At 42.8% G+C, this 19,301-nt stretch overlaps 1 protein-coding gene across 3 annotated transcripts in view; it reads left to right on the top strand.

Moving 5' to 3' along the window:
• Positions 1–19,301, top strand: part of NCKAP5L (NCK associated protein 5 like) — a 51,746-nt gene that overhangs the window by 19,766 nt on the left and 12,679 nt on the right. The window contains exons 1-5 of one of the 3 annotated variants that reach the window (XM_026714800.2): positions 7,949–8,029; positions 14,655–14,724; positions 15,839–15,943; positions 17,014–17,082; positions 17,186–17,224. In XM_026714800.2, coding sequence (XP_026570585.2) covers positions 15,845–15,943; positions 17,014–17,082; positions 17,186–17,224 — 207 coding nt within the window. In that variant the 5' untranslated portion in view covers positions 7,949–8,029; positions 14,655–14,724; positions 15,839–15,844. Of the gene's footprint in view, positions 1–7,948; positions 8,030–8,962; positions 9,057–14,654; positions 14,725–15,838; positions 15,944–17,013; positions 17,083–17,185; positions 17,225–19,301 lie in introns of those variants that run through there. The other 2 variants (XM_087925282.1, XM_026714799.2) reach the window with 2 other exon arrangements.

Below are 19,301 nucleotides of genomic sequence, written 5' to 3'. Positions count from 1 at the left end.
TGTGGCAACAAAACCCATGCGCTGTATCCCACAGAAGACCTAAGTGCATGATACTTTGGATATAATTCAAAATTTGGGTGACGACAGAAAATCACGCTGGTCAAAGCTCCTTTCTCACTATACATTTGGCCTTATTCTATCATGTGCTTGTTTTATCTCCCCTTTATCTATCCATATCCTTTCTACATATTAATAAATGTTTTTCTTTGGAGCTTGAGAAGGGTGGAATGATAGTCTGAATCATTCTAAAAGCAACAAACTCGTCTGGATCTAATCCCTTTGCTCCTTCCCACCGCCCAGCCTGCCTAGCATTTCTTTAAATTCTCTGGCTCCCATCTTGTCAGTCCACGTGGATATTTTTTTTAAAAAAATCTATAAGCAAAAGGGAGAGCAGCTTTGGCATCCTTGGTGCTCTTTAAGCTTGGCTGTTTTCAGACATTGAATTGCCCAACTAGGTAACATCATCTGTGGTAGTGAGTGTGGAATTTGCTCCTTTTTTTAACAGTAGCTTGCCCTGCCCCTGGTGATGATGGTGGTGGGGTTGTTTTTTTTCCTTGGTGTAGCTCCTTGATTAGGGTGTTTTCTGTTTGATTGCTTGTCTGTTGATTGTTTGACTCTGGTTGTTCCTTGATTAGGATATTATACGTCTCTTGGTACTCAGTTGTAGGTAGCTTCCCACAACTGAAATTCAAGAGATGGGGGAACATCGGGGCCTCTCTTTGTGGAGAGTGGTGGCTACGCTTTGTGTTTTTTCATCATGTCTGAAAATAAGGTTGGCTGAGATGAATGCCATCTTGCTCCTTATTATGTTACAGAGTCCAAAGAAAGAACCTGTTCATAAACATTGCCTTTTTGCCTCCCACTCTCTCTTGATATGACTCCTGCTCACTGGGCTGAAGCTCAGAACATCAGCAGAGCGCCAAGTCACCATAGAAGCAGAGCCACACTGATAACAGATTTTTCTATTTTTGTGGGGGATCTTTAGGGAATACTAAGGCTATAAGTTATTCTCGGAAGGTGATAAAACCTATTTGAAGATGGCAGTGGCAAACTGCTTCAATATTGTTTCTAGGGAAACTAATAAAGGGAGTTTTTACCTTTCCTGCTGGGGCGGTCATTTTCTCCCTTTCCTCTGTTTTACAGTGTCTTGGTTTCAATTAGGAGGCATAAAGGGAACTAGCAGATATCTCCTAATTCGAATGAGGCAAATGACTTCTCCAAAATACCATGAGCAATCTAAAGTAATATAGGAAAGTTGCTCTTTTTATGGACAGCGATGGTGATTCAACCCAGAATCAGGAAGGACATTGGGGTTCATGTATTTCTGGAAATCTTGTTTAATCCGTTTCTGGAATAGCTGCAGGCTGCAAAGGGGACATCGTTCGTTTTCTGAATGCTCCTGTGGTTGTGTCCAGAGGGTTGAAAATGAAACTCTGTGTGTGTGTGTGTGTGTGTGTGTGTGTGTACCTATATTCTGTTTCCCTGCCTGACATTGTAAGGAGGACTGGAACGATGGAGAGGATGGATGTTCCGTGTTAATCTCCAGGATAGTGTGTCTCTTGAGAGTTTATCTGACCCAATGCTTGAAGTAAGCCTCCTAAGAATACGGCTTGAGGAACAAAACAAAACCAACCCCAGATTCCACCTCAAACAAAATTCCAGCCTAATTTTGAATCAGCATGTCTGGCTCAGCATGACATGGAAAGAATGACTGTGCTTGGGACAGCAGAAAATAAATCAGTGTAATTCTTCCAAGAGCTCTTCAGAGTTTGCTAACCAATCTAGGGGGTTGTATCCTAGCAGCAACACTTACTGGTACACCTCTGCCTACCTTCAATCTGTATGCCCCTAAATTTTCCCCGTAGTGTTCTCTAACATATGGGAATGTTCTGAGAAGTGCAGGTTTGAAATGATGAATTCTCCTAATTCAGCAATTTTTTTCTTTGCTCCTCTTGCAATTTCTCTCTGAAGAAATCTTTAAAAGCTGACCTTTCAATGTTTATCCCTTGCTATTCAATTCCTGCTGTATGAAATCATAAGGAACCCCACCCCTCCGTATCTTAATATGAATTTTTAAAGAACACTCCTCGCCTGCTCCTTACCATTCGTCCTGGTTCTGTGGCCAGTAAATTGATGTGAAATGCACTCCCTGAAAGTAGAACTTGAAAATCACCATCTTAAGCTTTCTCTTTTAAAGAAGAGGAAAAGGCCACTGGGTCCTTCAGACCAGAAGATGCAGCAGGTGGAGAATTTGCTACGTGCTTTAAAAAAAAAAAGATTAAAGAAACAGGCGAAGAAAAGGTTCTCATGTACCTCAGGAAAAAAAGAGCAGTTGGTGTAGGAAGACACTGTTGGAAAAGGTGTCTATGTGGAAGCCGAGGCTTAACGGTGTCATTGTTGCTCATGTACTCAAACTCAACAGATGGCAGTATGGTTAGCAAGCAGTGTTGCTTTCCCATAAGAGGTAAACATTAACATTGCAACAGGTAAACAAAAGAGTATTATTAGACAGTCTGTATTTTATTCCACCAACACGCTAGGAACCTTGTTTCTTCCATCTCTAGATCTAGATGACATCTAATAATCTTACAACGAACTTGTTGGATGGCCATATTATTGGTGAAAGCAATTGTAAAGCTAAAAGATGAGATCTGGTAAAGTTTAAAAGTATTCATCCTATTTAAATAAATAAAGAATGCTTACTTTTCTAACATCAATTTTAATCTAAATAAAAGAATCCTGGTGAGATCTTTAAGAACTGTATTAGGCAGAGTCCTTACCTAGTATAATCTATCTATTTTGGAAAATGCTAAATACAATAAGATAGCATACGATATGATGGTGTTTCTCTGACAGGATATTCAATGTTTTTGGGGGGCGTGAAATGATAGTCGTAAGCTAGTACACCTATGCATCTGTTAAGTATACACAAAAGATCCCTCTTTTAGACTGAAAGAGCTCCTAAAATTTGCCTGTTTCAGCTCTCTATGCAGTGCATCAAACAGGCTAGGTGTGAATGTTTAAAGAACAAAATGTCTAGAAATGTAACATGTGTAGACATGATTTATTCCCAAACTCTGTGTCATCCCCAGTTAAAAATATTATGGTGTCTATAATGTTCTGGAGTTGCTTAAGCTTTTGTTAATGCTGTTAATAGCTAGAAAATCTCAGGCATCCTCACCAATGTTTTACCTTATATATCTCTTGTCTCAGTTGCAGAGGCCTGTAGATGAAATGGATTATTTGCATCTTTTGCATCCTGGGTTCAGGTGGGGATATTGAAAGGAAACAGCATTATTGTTATTTTATTCCTCTGGAGGGATCAGGAAAGAGGTGGTATTACTGTCTTGATCCTCCCGGATCTCTCAGTGGGTTTCAATACCATCAACCATGGACCAGTTTCAGGGATCGAGAGAGGGGAGGCACTGTTTTGGAGTGGTTTTTCTCTTTTCTCAATAGCTAGTTCCAGTCAGTGTTCGTATGGATCTAGCTTTAGCTCCTCACAACGTAGAACACCTCAAGGCTGGGGTGTCTCACTGTTCCTCTTTAAATATCTACCTGAAAACCAGCCAGAGCTGGCATGCAATTTGGAGGTCCTCCTAAATTTGTGGCTTCTGTTCAAAGAGCAGGTGGCAGTCACGTTTAGGGAGCTTTGAAGAGATACAATTGTGCGCCAATTGTACCACTCCTGGACTGTGAGGCCTTGCTCACGTTCATTCATGCTTTGGTTACTTCCTCTTGGAAATGCAGTGTGGCCTACATGGGGCTGTCCATCCTTGAAGAGCACCAGGAAATTGCAAGTGGTGCAGAATGCTGCAACTCACACAGTGCTGGGCACTTCTTGGTTTACTCATGATACACACCTGCTATGAAAGCTGCACTGGCTCCCAGTTTCTTTCTGGACACAATTTAAGGTGCTAGTTACCACCTTTATAGCCCTACCTGGCAGTAAGCCAAGTTATTTGTGGGACTGCCTCACTTGAAGGTGTTTGCTTGCTCCACTAGGCCAGGCAGTATATGCATACCCCTGAGTCCCATCCCTTTAAGTATTGCTATTTAATGAGACCTAGGAAGTGTGCCTTTTGTATAGCAGTACTGCTCCATGAAACACGTTTCTCCCTGGGATCTAGCAGACTCCTTGCTTTTAGCCTTCTGAAAAGCCATAAAGGGCTGGTTTTTCCCCCAGGGACTGGGGTAGTGTAAGACTAAAGCATTATATAGATTGATGGATTGGAGATGATTAGTCAGGCTCCTGTTTTTTTCTTTTCTTTTTCTTTTACTTCGTTTCATTTTATTGTTGTGAACTGCCCAGAGTTGGGTTTTGCAAGATGGGCAGCCATATAAATCTTTTAAATAAATAAATGTCATCTCAAAGCAAATTAGTTAAAACTAAGCTGTTTTAATAAATGGTATTTACCGTTTTTAATTTCCCCCCCTAAAAGCTAATTATATTTGCTTGAAGGTTTGCATGTTATTTTCAGTATTAGCCTAATAAATTATTATGATTATTTCCTGTAGTAAATTCTCCAGATCAACCATATTTCTGCTTCAATTTTTTTTTACATTAAATAGCATTAAAATTCAAGGGCTGAAGATGATAGCTTGATTTAGGATACTTGTATAAAGCTGCAAAGAAGCCAAGAATTCTCATCAGTGCAGGGAAATATCTGAATTACAATTTAGGTAAAATAGTGAAAATTAAGTCTCTGTTCAATTGCTCTAAATAGACAGCTTGGTCGGAATTTTCCGAAAGTGGGATTTTCAAATTAAAGCTGTAATACCATTTCATTATTTCACTGTATCTACAAGATAGATACTGTATTTGATTGCATTGCTCTCCTGCATTTCTATTGATTGCTTAACATGGCAGCCTGCATAGGTTTGATGCCAGAGCAACCATTTTAACTGGTACAGGTATTCCTTGCTTTATGATTATAACTGAGACCAGAATTTCCATTGTCAGCATTGTTAAGTGGCTGCAACCATTATAAATAAATGCTGAATGAAAAGCAACCAAATTTTGATCATGTGATTGTGACGGTGCTGTGTTGGTTGTAAGGGCAAGAACTTGGTTGCAAGTCACATTTTTTTCAGTGCCATTGTAACTTTGAACGGTTAGTAAATGATTGGTTGTATGTCAAGGATTACCTGTATACTTGGCAGCAAGAGACCAATGACCCGCTTATCCAACTGAGTAGGGACTTGAATTTGAACCCCCTTGGTTTGAGTCCAACATCTTGTCCAGTATATGTCACTCCCTTTTTTCAGCTGTCGATATTTTTAGGTATTTAAAATTATTGATGAAATAGAAAACAATTTAATTGGGCTAAAATAGTCTTTTATTTTAAAAAATTAAGTGGTGTTTTGGGTGGATATTTTTGAAAAGAGCAATTTTTAATGAGAGAGAAACTGTTTTGAAAGACATTTTGCCTTCTTCTGGTCTAAGGTGAAAAATGCTTTAGAAAATAGTCAATTATTCTATCTCCTATGCAAAAAGTATAAATTATTGGAGATATTTTTATGTAGTCTAATGTGCTTGGTATATACTTTAGAGCAGGGGTATCAAACTCGTGGCCCACTGACCGAATGCATCACACACTGGCCACGCCCATCCTGTTTAGCGAAGGGGGGAAAGTCAGGATATGTCACATGATGACTTGACATCACAAGTTTGACACCCCTGCTTTAGAGAGTTTCAGTAAGAAATAGTTTTAATTGAGTTCATACATTGTAATTAACTGCTGCCACCTTATATTCTTTCATGAATGGGCACAAAAATGCATTGCCCGGATTACAGTAAGCTATAATGTAGTTTGCTACGATTTGGTTCTGCATAATTTATGGACTCAACTATGGTTTCTTATTTAATGACTTATGACTATCACTAAGTGTTGTACCTTATGATTCTTGACTCTTGACAAATATATCTTTTATGTATACTGAGAGAGCATTTGCACCAAGACAAATTCCTTGTGTGTCCAACCACACTTGGCCAATAAAGAATTCTATTCTATTCTATTCTATTCTATTCTATTCTATTCTATTCTATTCTATTCTATTCTATTCTATTCTATTCTATTCTAATGTTACCTGTGAACCAGGCCACTCTGGTTGTGTTTGCATGATACAACTGCTATAGCTACAATTCTGCCATCAGAACTTTTCAAATGGTGAAACTTTAAAGCACCTGTCTATGATATAAAGTGCAGTGACTACTTGTAGACTGAATAACTCAAGAGAAGCATGATCTGTAGTTTATACCTTTAACAAATTATGGTTTCACATAACACAATTGCTTTAATGTGGCTCATTAAATGGATGAACCAGGTGCAAGATGTGTGTACTATTGCACTTTTTCATTACATAACTGTAAGAAGTTTGTGTTTTAGTAACTTAAAGAGTAGTGATTCTATTTTTCTCAGTACCTAATAATATTGTCTTGTACTGTAGACAGCAGATTAATCTTGTACTTGTTTCATTACCCTATTCCATTTTAATTACTCTGCTATATCTGTATTAAGAAAGAAAATCAGAATTAGGCATGGTTGCCAGCATCAGATTTATAAAATGCTAGCATCCATACTTTGACAAGGGGGACAGAATCAATAACAAAAAGGGAATAGTTGCTTTGAACCTGGAGTCATAGCATGTACATGGATCTGGGAAGTTAGGAATGAGCAAATTGTTTCCAAACGGTTGCTAAGAGAAGTGCCACTGCCCTTTACATGGAAGTATCTTTGACACCTTCCCATCATGGTCACCAAATAGTTCTGGAAAAGGGAGTTGCAGCTGCAAAAGTGTAGGAGGATTAAAGATCTCTCACTCATTCGTGACTTTCTTTAGAACTGTCTCTCCAAATTCCTGCTTGAATCCCTCTTAGCAAACAGTGGCTACAAAGCCACAAAAACCTAACTTTTCTCATAAACATTGGTGCAGGGTAAAGCTGAAAAGGGTTTTTTTTGGGGGGGGAAGGAGGTATGGTAGTTGTGGATGCCAAGAGTTTGCTGTAATGGTTTTTATGCTTTTATTGTGCTTAATGCTTTTACTGCTGTTTGCAAGCCGCCCAAGGTTATGTTGCATAAGATGGGCAGCTATAACAACTAAAAGCAAAAAATTGAGCAGGATCATCTCTACCCGCACAGTAGAAATTGTTGAAATCCACAGCCTAAGAGCAAGAACAGAAAATTTCCAATGAAGGGAAACTGTTGAGAAGGGAAACTGGGGCTTTTCATTCCTCTCATTTGAGGGCCCCTGATTCCAGAGTGTCCTTGAGATTAAAGAGCAGACTGCATAAGGATAAAATGGGTTCATTTTTTTTCAAGCTTTGAGGCTATTGCCAAACAGGTCACAGGACTAAGAATGGAAAACGTGACCTTGGGGACCTCAGTTAGATGTCCTCTTCCCTAAGATATCAGCCATTTTTGCTGATTATCTTATTTGGTTGGGGGAGACGCATAGTGAGGGTCCCCCAGAAATTCACCTTACGAACTATTTGCTAGAATTGGGGGGGATGTTGCCCTTTGAGCATACCAGCAACTCCTCACAGGAGTTTGTTCTCAAAAAGATACAAACCTGAACAGAAATAAGTATATATGTATGCGGGTGGGTGGGTGGAAATATCTGGATTAACTGCCGCTCTACTTGACAATCTGATTTGTGTGGAATCCTGCATGTTTCCCCGCTACACATGTATTTATTATGAGCATAATCATCCTTAATTCTGAAAGCGGCTGCGTTTATCCACCCCACCCCGCTTTGCAGCTCTCTCGGCAACGCTGCTTGGATAGATTTCCCCCCCCCTTTTTTTCCCCCCTTCTCTTCCCTCAGTAGTGGAAATCCCCCTTCAGCCAGATGGGCTGCGAAAAGGATGGGTGGGGGGCGGAGGGTCTGGGGCGAGATGGGCCGCGCTGAGGTGGGGAGACGGATAAGGCGGAGCTCCGAGCCGTGAGTTTCCTTCTGCCTCCGCCTTCACACCACCCAACAATAGCAGGCCCCGAGCCGGGCCGTGTCGCGGGAGGATGCGCCAAAGGTACCAGGGAGGGCGGGGGGGGGGTTCCGTGGCGTAGGCGAGCTCAGGCTCGGTTCCCAGCCCCACCGCCCACCCCCACTTTTTAGGGGCTGGAGGAACGGACGGGGGGGGGAGGAAGCGAAGTTTAAAAGCGCTGGCGGAGAAGCTGAGGAAGGGGTTACTTGGGGTGGGGTGGGTAGCTTAAAAGGAGGCGGGCGGGTGGGAAGAGGGCGAGCGCTTTGGAAAATGTCGGGTGTCTGAAGCGGAGCGCTAGCAGGGGAGCTGCTGCAGCAGGAGCTCTTCAAGGGAGCCCGGGAGCTGCCCCGACTTCTGAGCCCTGTAGTTTCGAAAGAGAGGAGGCAGCCGCACGTTTCCAAAGCTCTCCCGCCCGGAGCCGGCAAGGAACGTGTGGATGGAGGACTGTCGGGCGCGTGTAGGATTTGCGGGAGAGAACGACGTGGTGGGTAGGCTTGGAAGGCTGGCAGCGCTGTAGAGGGCTTTGCGAGGGGGTGGGGGGTGAGGAAGCAGCGGGGAAGACGGTCTGTGGGGCGGGGGGGAAAGGAGAAGTGGTTTGTCTCTGAACAGGTCGCCCCGAAACTGGATTTGGGGAACTGGGCTGTGAAGTTGCACTGTTGGACGGGATGCATCTATAGCACAGGAGCGGGATCCCGAGGGAGGCTGTTGCAGAAGGGCGAAATCTCAGATTTCTTCGCTTCTGCGGCAGGATATCATTTGTTCTTGAGAGGAAGGGGGAAAAAAGGGGAGAGAGAGAGACAGAGAGAGAGAGACCACTACAGTTGCATTTCTTTTCTTGCTGGGATTTGGATTGAAGTGACGCCCAGATGTCTCTCTGCGGTCCGTGAGATCTGTTTAGGGCTCTTTGTGCCATGCATACAGAGGTTTGGCCCTGCAGTTTCTTCTCCTCCCCCCCCCCAAAAAAAAAAAATCGGAAATGCAATGCAGCCAAGAAAACGCAGGCTTTCCAGCTCGCTAGTTTAGATCCGCTGAATGCCCTTCACTGCTTCAGTAGCCTGGAGTAAGTATCCTGGTAAGTGCAAAAGCCAGCCAGGACTGTTTCTTGATGTGCAACAAGGTATGTGTAAGATGTACGAGACAGAGGAGGGCGTCTTTTTTTGCAAGAGACACTGGGAACTTGGAAGGGGTGGAGAGGAAATAGGAAGCACTCTATTTGAAAGACAGAGGGAGCTTCTAGTGCGGGTTATTGGACTATTTACAAAAGCCACTGTTGAATCAGAAATCCCCAATGAGAAATTTCATTAATTCACTGTATGTCTCGGACGATGTCATATATGTCAGTATGGTGAGAGCTATTGAGGGGACCACAAGTGAAAAGCTGTGGTGCCAAGACCCTCTCCTGGGTCAGCTTCAGCCTGTTAAAGATTGGCAACTCCTATGTAAGGGGATCATTTTCCTCAATCTAGTTTCCATTTGGTATGTTGGGCTTGCATCTGTCAAGATCTCCTTTAAAAAGAAAAAAAAAGTATATTACTAGGATTTTATTTTATTTTTTTGTGGGAGGACAAAACTATTACACTTTATTTCTTTCTGGAGCTTCCAGTTAAGGTGGGAATTTTATTTCCCAGTTCTCTTACCCAAACCTGCTTGCTCTAGTTTTCTTCCAAGCTCAATCATATATTTCAGAGGTTTTTGATGCTGCCTTTAAAAAACAGTATTCAAAGAGTTTATTTTTGTGTTGTTTTGTTAAAAAACTAAGGGTGGTGCTTCTAGTTTCTGTAGGTAACTCCTGGTTGTTGTTTTTTTCTCACCCAGTTTTTCTGAGGATTTTGGAAACTATTCTGTCTCCCCTGGGCTGGGAAATAGTGAAAACTCCTGGGATTGTGGACGCTAAGCATAAATTTCTGTGCTGGTTGACTGAACTAATTCATTCCTCTCTTGAGACTCCTTTTTCTTTGAGTTCCACTACTGAGACACCGCAAAAGAACTAATTATTACTTACTCGTAGAGTAATCAAAATGCCAAAACCAGTGAATGCATTGCAAGGAAAGTAGATTCCTTAAGCTTTACTTTTTACAATATAGTTAAGCCAGACATATTTTTAACATGGCCAAGATGGTTTAAATATATCTTAGCAGTTCTGAAAATAGATGCATTTTAATACGCTGGAGTACTGGTGCAGTGTTTCTCAACCTGAGCAATTTTAAGATGTGTGGATTTCAATTCCCAGAATTCCCTAGCCAGCCGTGCCTCTTAAAAATGCCAAGGTTGAAAACTTTGCCCTGGAGTGAAATTTGGGGAGAGGATGGGATGATTGAATGGGGTTAGAGGGGAGAGAAGATGCTCAAGTGTGTGATTTTTTTATTAGCATTTTGCATATTTATTCTCCAAAATCTGAAAAGCAGTTTTCTTGGGTGCTTTAAAATGATGAATTTTGCAGGGAAATATGAAAGTGGAACATATTATATACATATCTGCAACTTTTAAAGATTTTTTTTAAAATTCCATTTGAAACTATGAAGGAGGTGAGGCTGAATACTAATCCTGCATTGCATATGCTTTATGTTCTCAAAGCTAAATTGAAATGCTGGATTCTTCCTCCAGGGACAAAATTAGTGGCAACTGCATTTGTCTTCATCCTTTCATATTCTTCAGGGAATTATTCAACAATTTAGAATAGAAAATGAATACAGTGATCTAACTTTTCCTCCTTCAGACCACTCTGAAGTATTTTCTTCAGCAATTCTGTAATTGGAAAGAGAATTATTTGAGTTAGCTGGCTAAATCTCCCCCCACACCCCCACTTCCCCCTGCTTTTTCCAATTATAGCCATTGGAGTTCAAATAAATCTGGCAAAGACCAAGTTGAAGATTGAGCTATAGGATAAAGATTTTGCTATAATCTCTTTAATCTTGTTTCCTATTATAGAAATAAACTCCCATGTAAATGCTTTGTGGGGTTTTTTTTTCCAGGGAGTAAAAAAAATAATTCTGGATCTTTGGGTTTCTCAAACTCCCACTTGACTCTCAGGTTGAACAGTTACATTATCTAACTTTTTATAGGTAAGATAACTTCTCTATAAACTCCTTGTATTTTCATGACCCCAGTTGGGATCTCTTTATGAAAATTATACATTAGCATTTGATTTGAATTTTGGTTTGTATTGCTAGTTTGGTTTCTGCCCATTCTTCTTCTAAGGAGCATAAAACTATTTTTATTCCAACTTGTTATTTTATCTTTCTAACCAATCTGTGGGTAGGCTAGTCAGGGAAGCTACAGCTGCAACAACAACCAGTAAGCCTATGTTGGTTATGTTGATTTCCCTCTAATTTAAACCTCGCCATTCACCTATTGGGCTACATTTGGCAGTGTTTCTCAACTATAGCAACTTCTAATTGTGTGGACTTAAACTCACAGAATTCCCCAGTTGAGGTGGAAGCTGGCTAGGGAATTCTGGGAGTTGAGATCCACATGTCTTAAAGTTGGCAAGACACTGTTCTTAGGGATAAATAACTTCATGCCATGTAACTTCAAAATTACCTTGGTCACTGCCTTTAGAAAGCTCATTAACAAAACAAATTGCAGGTTAGATGAATGTTGTCTCTCTCAGTAGAACATAGAGGTACCCTTGGCCGCCCTATTTGGCTACTCATTGATAAAGGGAGAAGTACATAGTTCTGCTTGTTAGGTTTGTCACTTAGAATGGGGAACCTGCGATTCGCCAATAAACTCCAGATTTGTGTTCATGCATTAAATTTGCAGGTTCATTTATATATAAAGCTCCAACGTCAGCTTCTGCATTGGTACTGCAAAGCCACAGACATGCTGGATGAAATACCCTTTTGCCTTCAATACAGCGGTTTCTGGCTTTCTAACATTATGGCAATCTTTCCTAGCAATTTACAGCACTAATTCCCCCTTCTTAAATCTGATGTCTAGCTGCTTGGAATCCCCTGAAATTACAAACTGTGTCAAACTCCGCATAAAATGTTGAGCCTGAGAAAGCTGGATTTGGGAAAGTATGTCAAATTACGGATCAAGTAAAATTGATTAGGTGACTTTGGACGCTGTCATGGGTTTGTTTACCTATAGCAGTGATGGCGAACCTTTTGGGCACTGAGTGTCCAAAATGCGTGCATGCGCATACCCAAAATGCAAAGTCCACCCTTGAGTATGCACCCCCATGCATGTCTATGCCCCCCCATGTGTGCCCCACACATGCACCCCTCCCCACCACGCATACGCAGCAGAGAACTGAAGGCCAGCTGACTGGCGGGAGGCACCTGCACCTGCGCCGTGAGCTGGGGTGACGGCACACGTTCCCACAGAGAGGGTTCTGCGTGCCACCTGTGACACAGGTGCCACAGGTTTACCAAGTCAGGTTTACTGAGCCCACTGACATAGCCAAGTCAGTGGGCTCAAAAATCCAAGAGACCCAAAATAATCACACAGATCCTTAGGCAACCCCCACACGCAAGCACTCAAAGGCTAGTCCTCACTGCTCACTATTCCATTATTTCCCGCTCTGTTACCTCTTCTGCTCCTCCAACTACAACTTATGAGTCCTGTTGGAAATCAGTATATATCTTCTTTATGCTGCTTCAGGCTGCTTTAAGAACATGTACACTTCCTTTCCTCTCTGCCATATATACCAACACTATCAGCCTTGGTTGCCTGCCTGCTCACGTTTTATAGCCAACAATTGCCGTAGTCACGCAGGGGTGTCACACTGGTGGCCCGCAGGCCAGATGCATTGTGATTACAGGCCACGCGCACCTCTGCTCTGCAAATGGGAAAATGTGGCAAAATGTCACGTGACAGCAATGTGACACCGTGAGTTTGACACACATACCCCGTGCGTGTAATGGCTAGAAAGAGTAGTAAAAGGGACAGACCAACAGCAGCACGGGGTGGGCATTTTGGAGGCAGTCTTATCTTCTCACAGATAACCCTTGCCTTGAGCAAGTGAGCTTGGCTAAAAACAAAACACGCAAATTTCAACATATGTGCTGAATCCAGAAGACTTACTTGATCATGTTAAGCAAGGCTTGTGTTGGTCATCATGAAATTAGGAGAATGTGCATGATTCTTGAGTTCCTACATTGCCGTTTCTGCTTGTACAACACTGCTTAGGGCCTGTCTGCCCAAAAACCACCTCTCATTGTTAAAATCTGCAGCAGGTCATGTGGAAATGTCCCCATTTCAAAGGGGGACAGGTTTGTCTTGGTGTGAAGGTGATATATGGTATTGGGGGGTGTCTTTTTGGTCGTTGTCTCAGGTTGTAGATGTACTCCTTTTAATTGTGAGGTGATTTTAGTATTTTTACTGTGACATGATCTGTCTCTAGTAGTTCGTATTGTTTTTTTGTAGTTCTGTAAGCTGCTGTAAGAACTCTCTTAAGGCATAGATCAAAGAAATAAATGCTTGCATGATTTCAAGGGATGGGGCTGGAGAAGAGTTTATTTCTTGAATTGGAGTACATAATACACCAGAGTAGTGTTTCTCAACCGTAGCCACTTTAAGATCTGTGGACTTCAACTCCCAGAATTCCCCAGCCAGGTATTGAAGTCCACATCTTAAAAGTTGCCAAGATTAAGAATCACTGCATCAGAGACTGAACTTTGCTGGACTTGGAGTGGTACATCTTAAAATCATTGTCGGGGCTTGTGGATTGTAAGCCATGGCTTTCATAATGGCTTGCTGAGCAAATCATAGTGGCTTGATTCCTATGTCATGTAAAACAGTAAACTGCAGTTTATAAATAATGGCTGGATTGCCAAATTGCATTAAGCCGAAAGCAGATTAAAACATATGGATTAAACTAATCAGATGCCACAGGAGGAAATTTCTCCTCCTATGCCGAAAAGGCTCGTTTTGGCTATACATTGTAGAAGCTCTGCTGGATTTGACATCGGTCCATCGCCCCTGGATTCATTCTCTTACCTGTGGCAAGTCAAGATGACCTGGGGAAGTTTGCAAACTGAGCATAATGGATGAAGAGAGCCTTGCTTTTGATCTCCAATGTATTAAAATCTGTCTCAGGGGTGTCAAACTGGCGGCCCGCGGAGCCAGATGCATCACATGCAGACCAGGCCGACCTCAGCTCCACGAATGGGGAAAATGTCACAAAACATCACATGACGGCAATGTGACGCCATGAGTTTGACACCCGTGTTGTAAAAGGTCTAATTTTAATATTTCTGATGATTTTTTGGATTGTTAATGTGTCCTTTTTAAAAACCAGCCCATCCTTTAAAAAAAAAAAAAACAACTCGGCATCACCCGGGATGCTGCAAAAGTGAGTGCTGTAGTTTGGTTGTTGCTACCCTGATAGTTGCTGGTTTGTGAGCAGAAGAATCGGGACTTAAATCTGTAAATCCAGACTACTTCAAGAGAAGCCAGCAGATGGGCCCCAGCTGCATCAAATGTTTCCCCATTCTTTTGTAAACTGCGCGCTCTAGCAACCGTCACAAGCATGGAGTGAGACGCACCAAGGGGAAATCCTTGGAGGAAAAGGACTGTGGGGGTTGGATCTTTGTGTTTAAAAATAGCTCTCATTGCGGCGCTCTGCTGTTCCTTTACATTGCCTGAATGCTGACGTATCTCTTTAAGGCAACAATCCTTTGATGAAGGGTGCGCAACCCTGAACCTCCCTTTGCTTCTCTTTCAGGCAAAAGTGATGAAGGGAAGCCTGGAGGTTGGGCTTGTCATAGTGTCCATCATTGGGCCCCTGAAGACAGGTAAGAAAAGGCTGGGAAAGAGCTGGGCCGAGACATTAACTGGGATCATACATCATCCTGTATTGGGGTGGGGGGGGCGTTGAGGGGGGAGGCAGTCCACTCCCTGGACATCACCTGCAGGCCATCTAATTGTAGTATGATCAAAACGACTAGATTGTATTGGCCCAGTTTTGTAGGACTTTATTGAAAAATTAAAGCTGGGGAAAGTGGAAGCAGGCTGCCGCTGGAGACTTTGGTTTCTACTCTTCAGCCCTCTGCGCCCCCCCCCCGCCAAACAGCTGTCCCTGGGCCTGATTTCAAGCCTGCTTTGGGTGGCTTGGGAGTTGGCAGCCCACAGAGACTTCCCACTTCTACTCTGAATGAAATAAAGGGAGAGCCAAAAATAGGCTCCACAGATCCCAGTGCATCATCCATAGCCCTGGATTAACCATTAAGCAAAATAGGCATGCTTAGGCCCCAAGGGAAGGGGTCACTAGAGGGTTTTCCCTCCTCGCCCTTGAGCCGTTGGTAGCACAGTGGTCAGAATGCAGTACTGCAGGCTACTTCTGTTGGCTGCCTGCAGTTCGGCAGTTTGACTCTCGCCGGGCTCAAGGTTGACACAGCCTTCTCTCCTTCCAAGGTCGGTAAAATGAGGACCCAGATTGCTGGGGGCAGTAGGCTGACTCTGTAAACCACTTAGAGAGGGCTATAAAGCACTGTGAAGTGGTATGTAAGTCTAAATGCTATTGCTATCACGTCTGTAAGTCTTTCACTGCAGCACTCAATTTTAATTTTCAGCTCTTACTGAATCTTCATGTCACTTAAGTAATGGAAAGGCCATAGGGCACCATTGTTGGGCTGGGCTTAGGGCATCACTTGGCCTTAATCCTTCCCTGCATCACTGTTGATGCCAAATGGTCTTCTGCACCCCTTTGGATTAGCATGCTATAAGCACTGGGTTGTAACTCTAATTATAGCCTCAATCCTGACCACCCCTTTCTGCTAGAGAAATCCCAGTGGCATCAATGGAGGCATCTGGTGAATGGTCTTGCCCCCTTGAAATTGCTGGCGGGTCTTTTATTATGGCAGAAGCATGAAACTTGGCACTCTTTTACTTGATTCTCTCTGCCCAAAGGAAACGATGTCTGAAATTGAGCTGCAGTGTGAGATGAAGCCAGAAGGGGATGGCCATGAGCCAAGGACACCCCAGGATCTTCTGCAGAGACTCCGAGAGCTAGAGGTACTAAGGCCTGATCCTGTTCTGCTGAGTTAAGGGGTTCTAGAGACCAGAGCACCAGCTGAATGAAAGGCTGGCAGAAAAAGTGAATTGGGAGCCTATTGCAAGCAATTGGTTTCTTGGTAGCTACATACCATCTATTATTTCACTTAAATGTGAGCTACCTCTCAGCATTGGTGCATATAGATGGTCTCCGACTTATAGTCAGGTGCTTACTGACTGAAGTTCTGATAGACCTACCTGGGTGGTACTTACGACCTAGATTTGAGGTACTTTGTGTGCTTGGCAATGGGGCACATTTATAGCCATTTGCTGCAACTCACTATCATGGAACCACGGTTTCTGATGGTTTTGCTGAAACCCACCCAGCATTTACCTCAAATTTTCAGCAAAACTGATAGGGAATGATGGATTCGCTGACCAACCACAGAGTTTGATTACCATCTCAAGAACTACCTATGCAGAAATAATATGAATGTTATATAAGCCTATTGAGTGAGCACAGGCTCGCATAAGTGACCGATCTGAATTAGTTTTGCTCCCTTGGTGTTACAAGCAAGAGTCATTTGCTCCTAATTCTCCAGAATTGGCACCCTTTTTCCAACATGGCGTACGGGGAAAGGTAAAACCCTCACATCAGACATATAGGCCCAGGTGAATTCATTATGTGAGGCAAGTGTTGGTTATTCTTTTTCGGTTTCTTCCTAATGAGAGTGATATGCACTTTGCCACAAACATTGTATTCTGGATTTTTTGAGAGGGGTACATGACACATGTTTACAAGGGATGGGACAACAATCTAGTTGACCTGCTGCTCTGGTTTTTGAAGGGAGGTGCCAGTCATTGAAGCTAGTGGCCTTTAATCCTTCAGTCTTTTCCCATGGGCATAGGTAGACAACATAGCTTTGCAATGCTGTAGAATAGGAATTTTCAAGGACAAGAGAAATGGGGTGGAGCAGAGAGAAGAAGGGAAGTTGTCCATGCTTCAGTTCCTTTTCCCATATGCCTCCTGGAGAAGAAACTCGAGGTCCTCTTTTTTTCACCAGCAGCCTGACTCTTCTCTTTGTCCTCAGGCAGAGAATTTGGCGTTGGTGCAAGCCAATGAGAACCAGCGGGAAACCTATGAACGCTGCTTGGATGAGGTACCGCTGCTTTGCCTTCTCTTTCCCTGACAGCACCTTCTGAGGGAGGGATAGCTGCCTCCCTTTGTGCTTATATCTGCTCCTTCTTCTTCTTCTTCTGCAGGTAGCCAACCACGTGGTACAAGCGCTATTAAACCAAAAAGTGAGTCTGTCTCCAGGCCTGGTCTTTGGGGGTTGATGGCATCTTTGGAATTTTGAGAAACTGTTTAAAAGTGGAGCAGGACCAGGCACACAAAATCCTGCAGAAAGCAGTCTGGTGAAATCACGCCTTTGTAGCCCTCCAGAGATTCTGTTTTTCCTAGGCCTGTTCCCAACCCCCTTTCCCATTTTTACTTCCCAAGAATGTCTCTATGGATTTCAGTGACATTTTTGAAGTTAAAGATGATACCAGCAGCTACTGTTTTGGCTTTAAAACTGTGTAAATTTCCTGAAACATTTACGTCAGCAAGCAAAGGAATTGTCTATAGCAGGGTTCTCCAACCGTGGTAACTTTAAGACTTGTGGACTTCAACTCCCAGAATTCCTCAGCCAGCTGTTTAAAAGTGGAGCAGGACCAGGCACACAAAATCTTTGCTGGCTGAGGAATTCTGGGAGTTGAAGTCCACAAGTCTTAAAGTTGCCAAGGTTGGAGACCCCTGGTCTATAGCAAGGGTCTTCAAACTTGGCAAGTTTTAAGATTTGTGGACTTCAACACCCAGAATTCCTGAGCTAACATGTCTGGAGAAGGAATTCCAGGAATTGAAGTCCATAAGTCTTAAAGCTGTCAAGTTTGAAGATCCCTGGTCTATAGGCCCTTTGTTGACCGCACTTACTGTATCCTCTGCTGGACTTTATTAGGAGGAGGAGGAGAAAGAACAAATGGAGCTCTTGTATGTGTTATTGGGGGCGGGGGTTTGTACAAAATCAGTAGTGACTTCCAGATAATGGTATTAGCTGTGATCCTTCTGCTTGGAGGTAGGCACATTGGATTATGGAAGATACAACTGCTAAGTAAGAAGGGTTAGGCTTGTTTGTACTCAAGGAAGAGGCGTTGATACAACAATTAACCTCTGGATACTGCATGAAAGAAAGGCACAAAACCTATTAGAAACAACTGCTTGTTGCTAGAAGTGTGAATTCTTCCACCACTCTTTGTTTCCGATGGTAATATTCGTACTGCCCTTTAAGGTAGTCCAAATGCTTCTGTTAACCCTTAGAATGTTCTCAGATCAGTGTTAGCTGTGTTTCAGATCAAGTCTCCACTTAAGCTGGTGGTAGAGAGGAGAATCGAATGAGGGCTTCATAATTCACTCAAGCTCAAAAGCAGAGTACGGGTGCCCTCGACTTACAACCGTTCACTTAGTGACCATTTAAAGTTATAATGGCGCTGAAAAAAAGTGACTTATGGCCATTTTTCAGACCTATGACTGTTGCAGCATCCCCATGGCGACGTGATTTTCTTTCAGAAGCTTGGACATCTCACTCATATTTATGATGTTTGCAGTGTCCCGGTGTCATGGGATCCCCTTTTGCGACCTTCTCACAAGCAAAGTCAATGGGGAAGTCAGGTTCACTTAACAACCATGTTACCAAGTGAACTGCAGTGATTCGCGTAGGAAATGTGGCAGGAAAGGTTGCAAAATGGGGGAAAATTCACTTAACAAATTTCTCACTTAGCAACATAAATTTTGAGCTCAATTGTGGTCGTAAGTTGAGGACTACCTGTATTTCATGCATCCTTTCCTCCATTGTTGAGGTTCAGTCCTGAGCCCCTTGGCCTGTTCTCTTCCCCGGAAATCTTACGTGCGTCCCCCCGCAGACCTCCAGAACTGGCTTTAAAATTGTAATTAAAGAGAGGGGAAACTAAGCAAGTAAGTCTGGCTGGAGTAGAAGTGTCCTATAATTCATTTGTAATGATGAAGTCACATTTAGGTTTTGTGCTCTTAGAGTTTGGAATGGGAATATCAAAAGAACTTCAACTAAAAGTCCTGCCACTGGTCTCTATAGACAGACCCAAAAAAACCCCGCAGTCTGGGACAATATTCAGCCCACCAGCTTTCGTGGCTCCCCCAAAAAGATTGGGCCAACAACATGACCCCTGTTTTGTGTTTTGTGTAACAGGGAGTTGGGGCTAGGAGGCTAAAAAAAAAAACCTACCTTGAAGACTTGTGGTGACTTAGAATACTTCTTTCTCAAACACCCGAAATCCCCTCTAAACAGAGGACGTGGCCTTAGCCTAC

Source organism: Pseudonaja textilis, chromosome 2 (assembly GCF_049901715.1).
Source record: "Pseudonaja textilis isolate UNSWEBS1 chromosome 2, rPseTex1.2, whole genome shotgun sequence".
NCBI classification, from domain to species: domain Eukaryota; kingdom Metazoa; phylum Chordata; class Lepidosauria; order Squamata; family Elapidae; genus Pseudonaja; species Pseudonaja textilis.
Note: the sequence above shows the minus strand (reverse complement) of the source record. Positions and strands in the feature narration are given on the sequence as shown.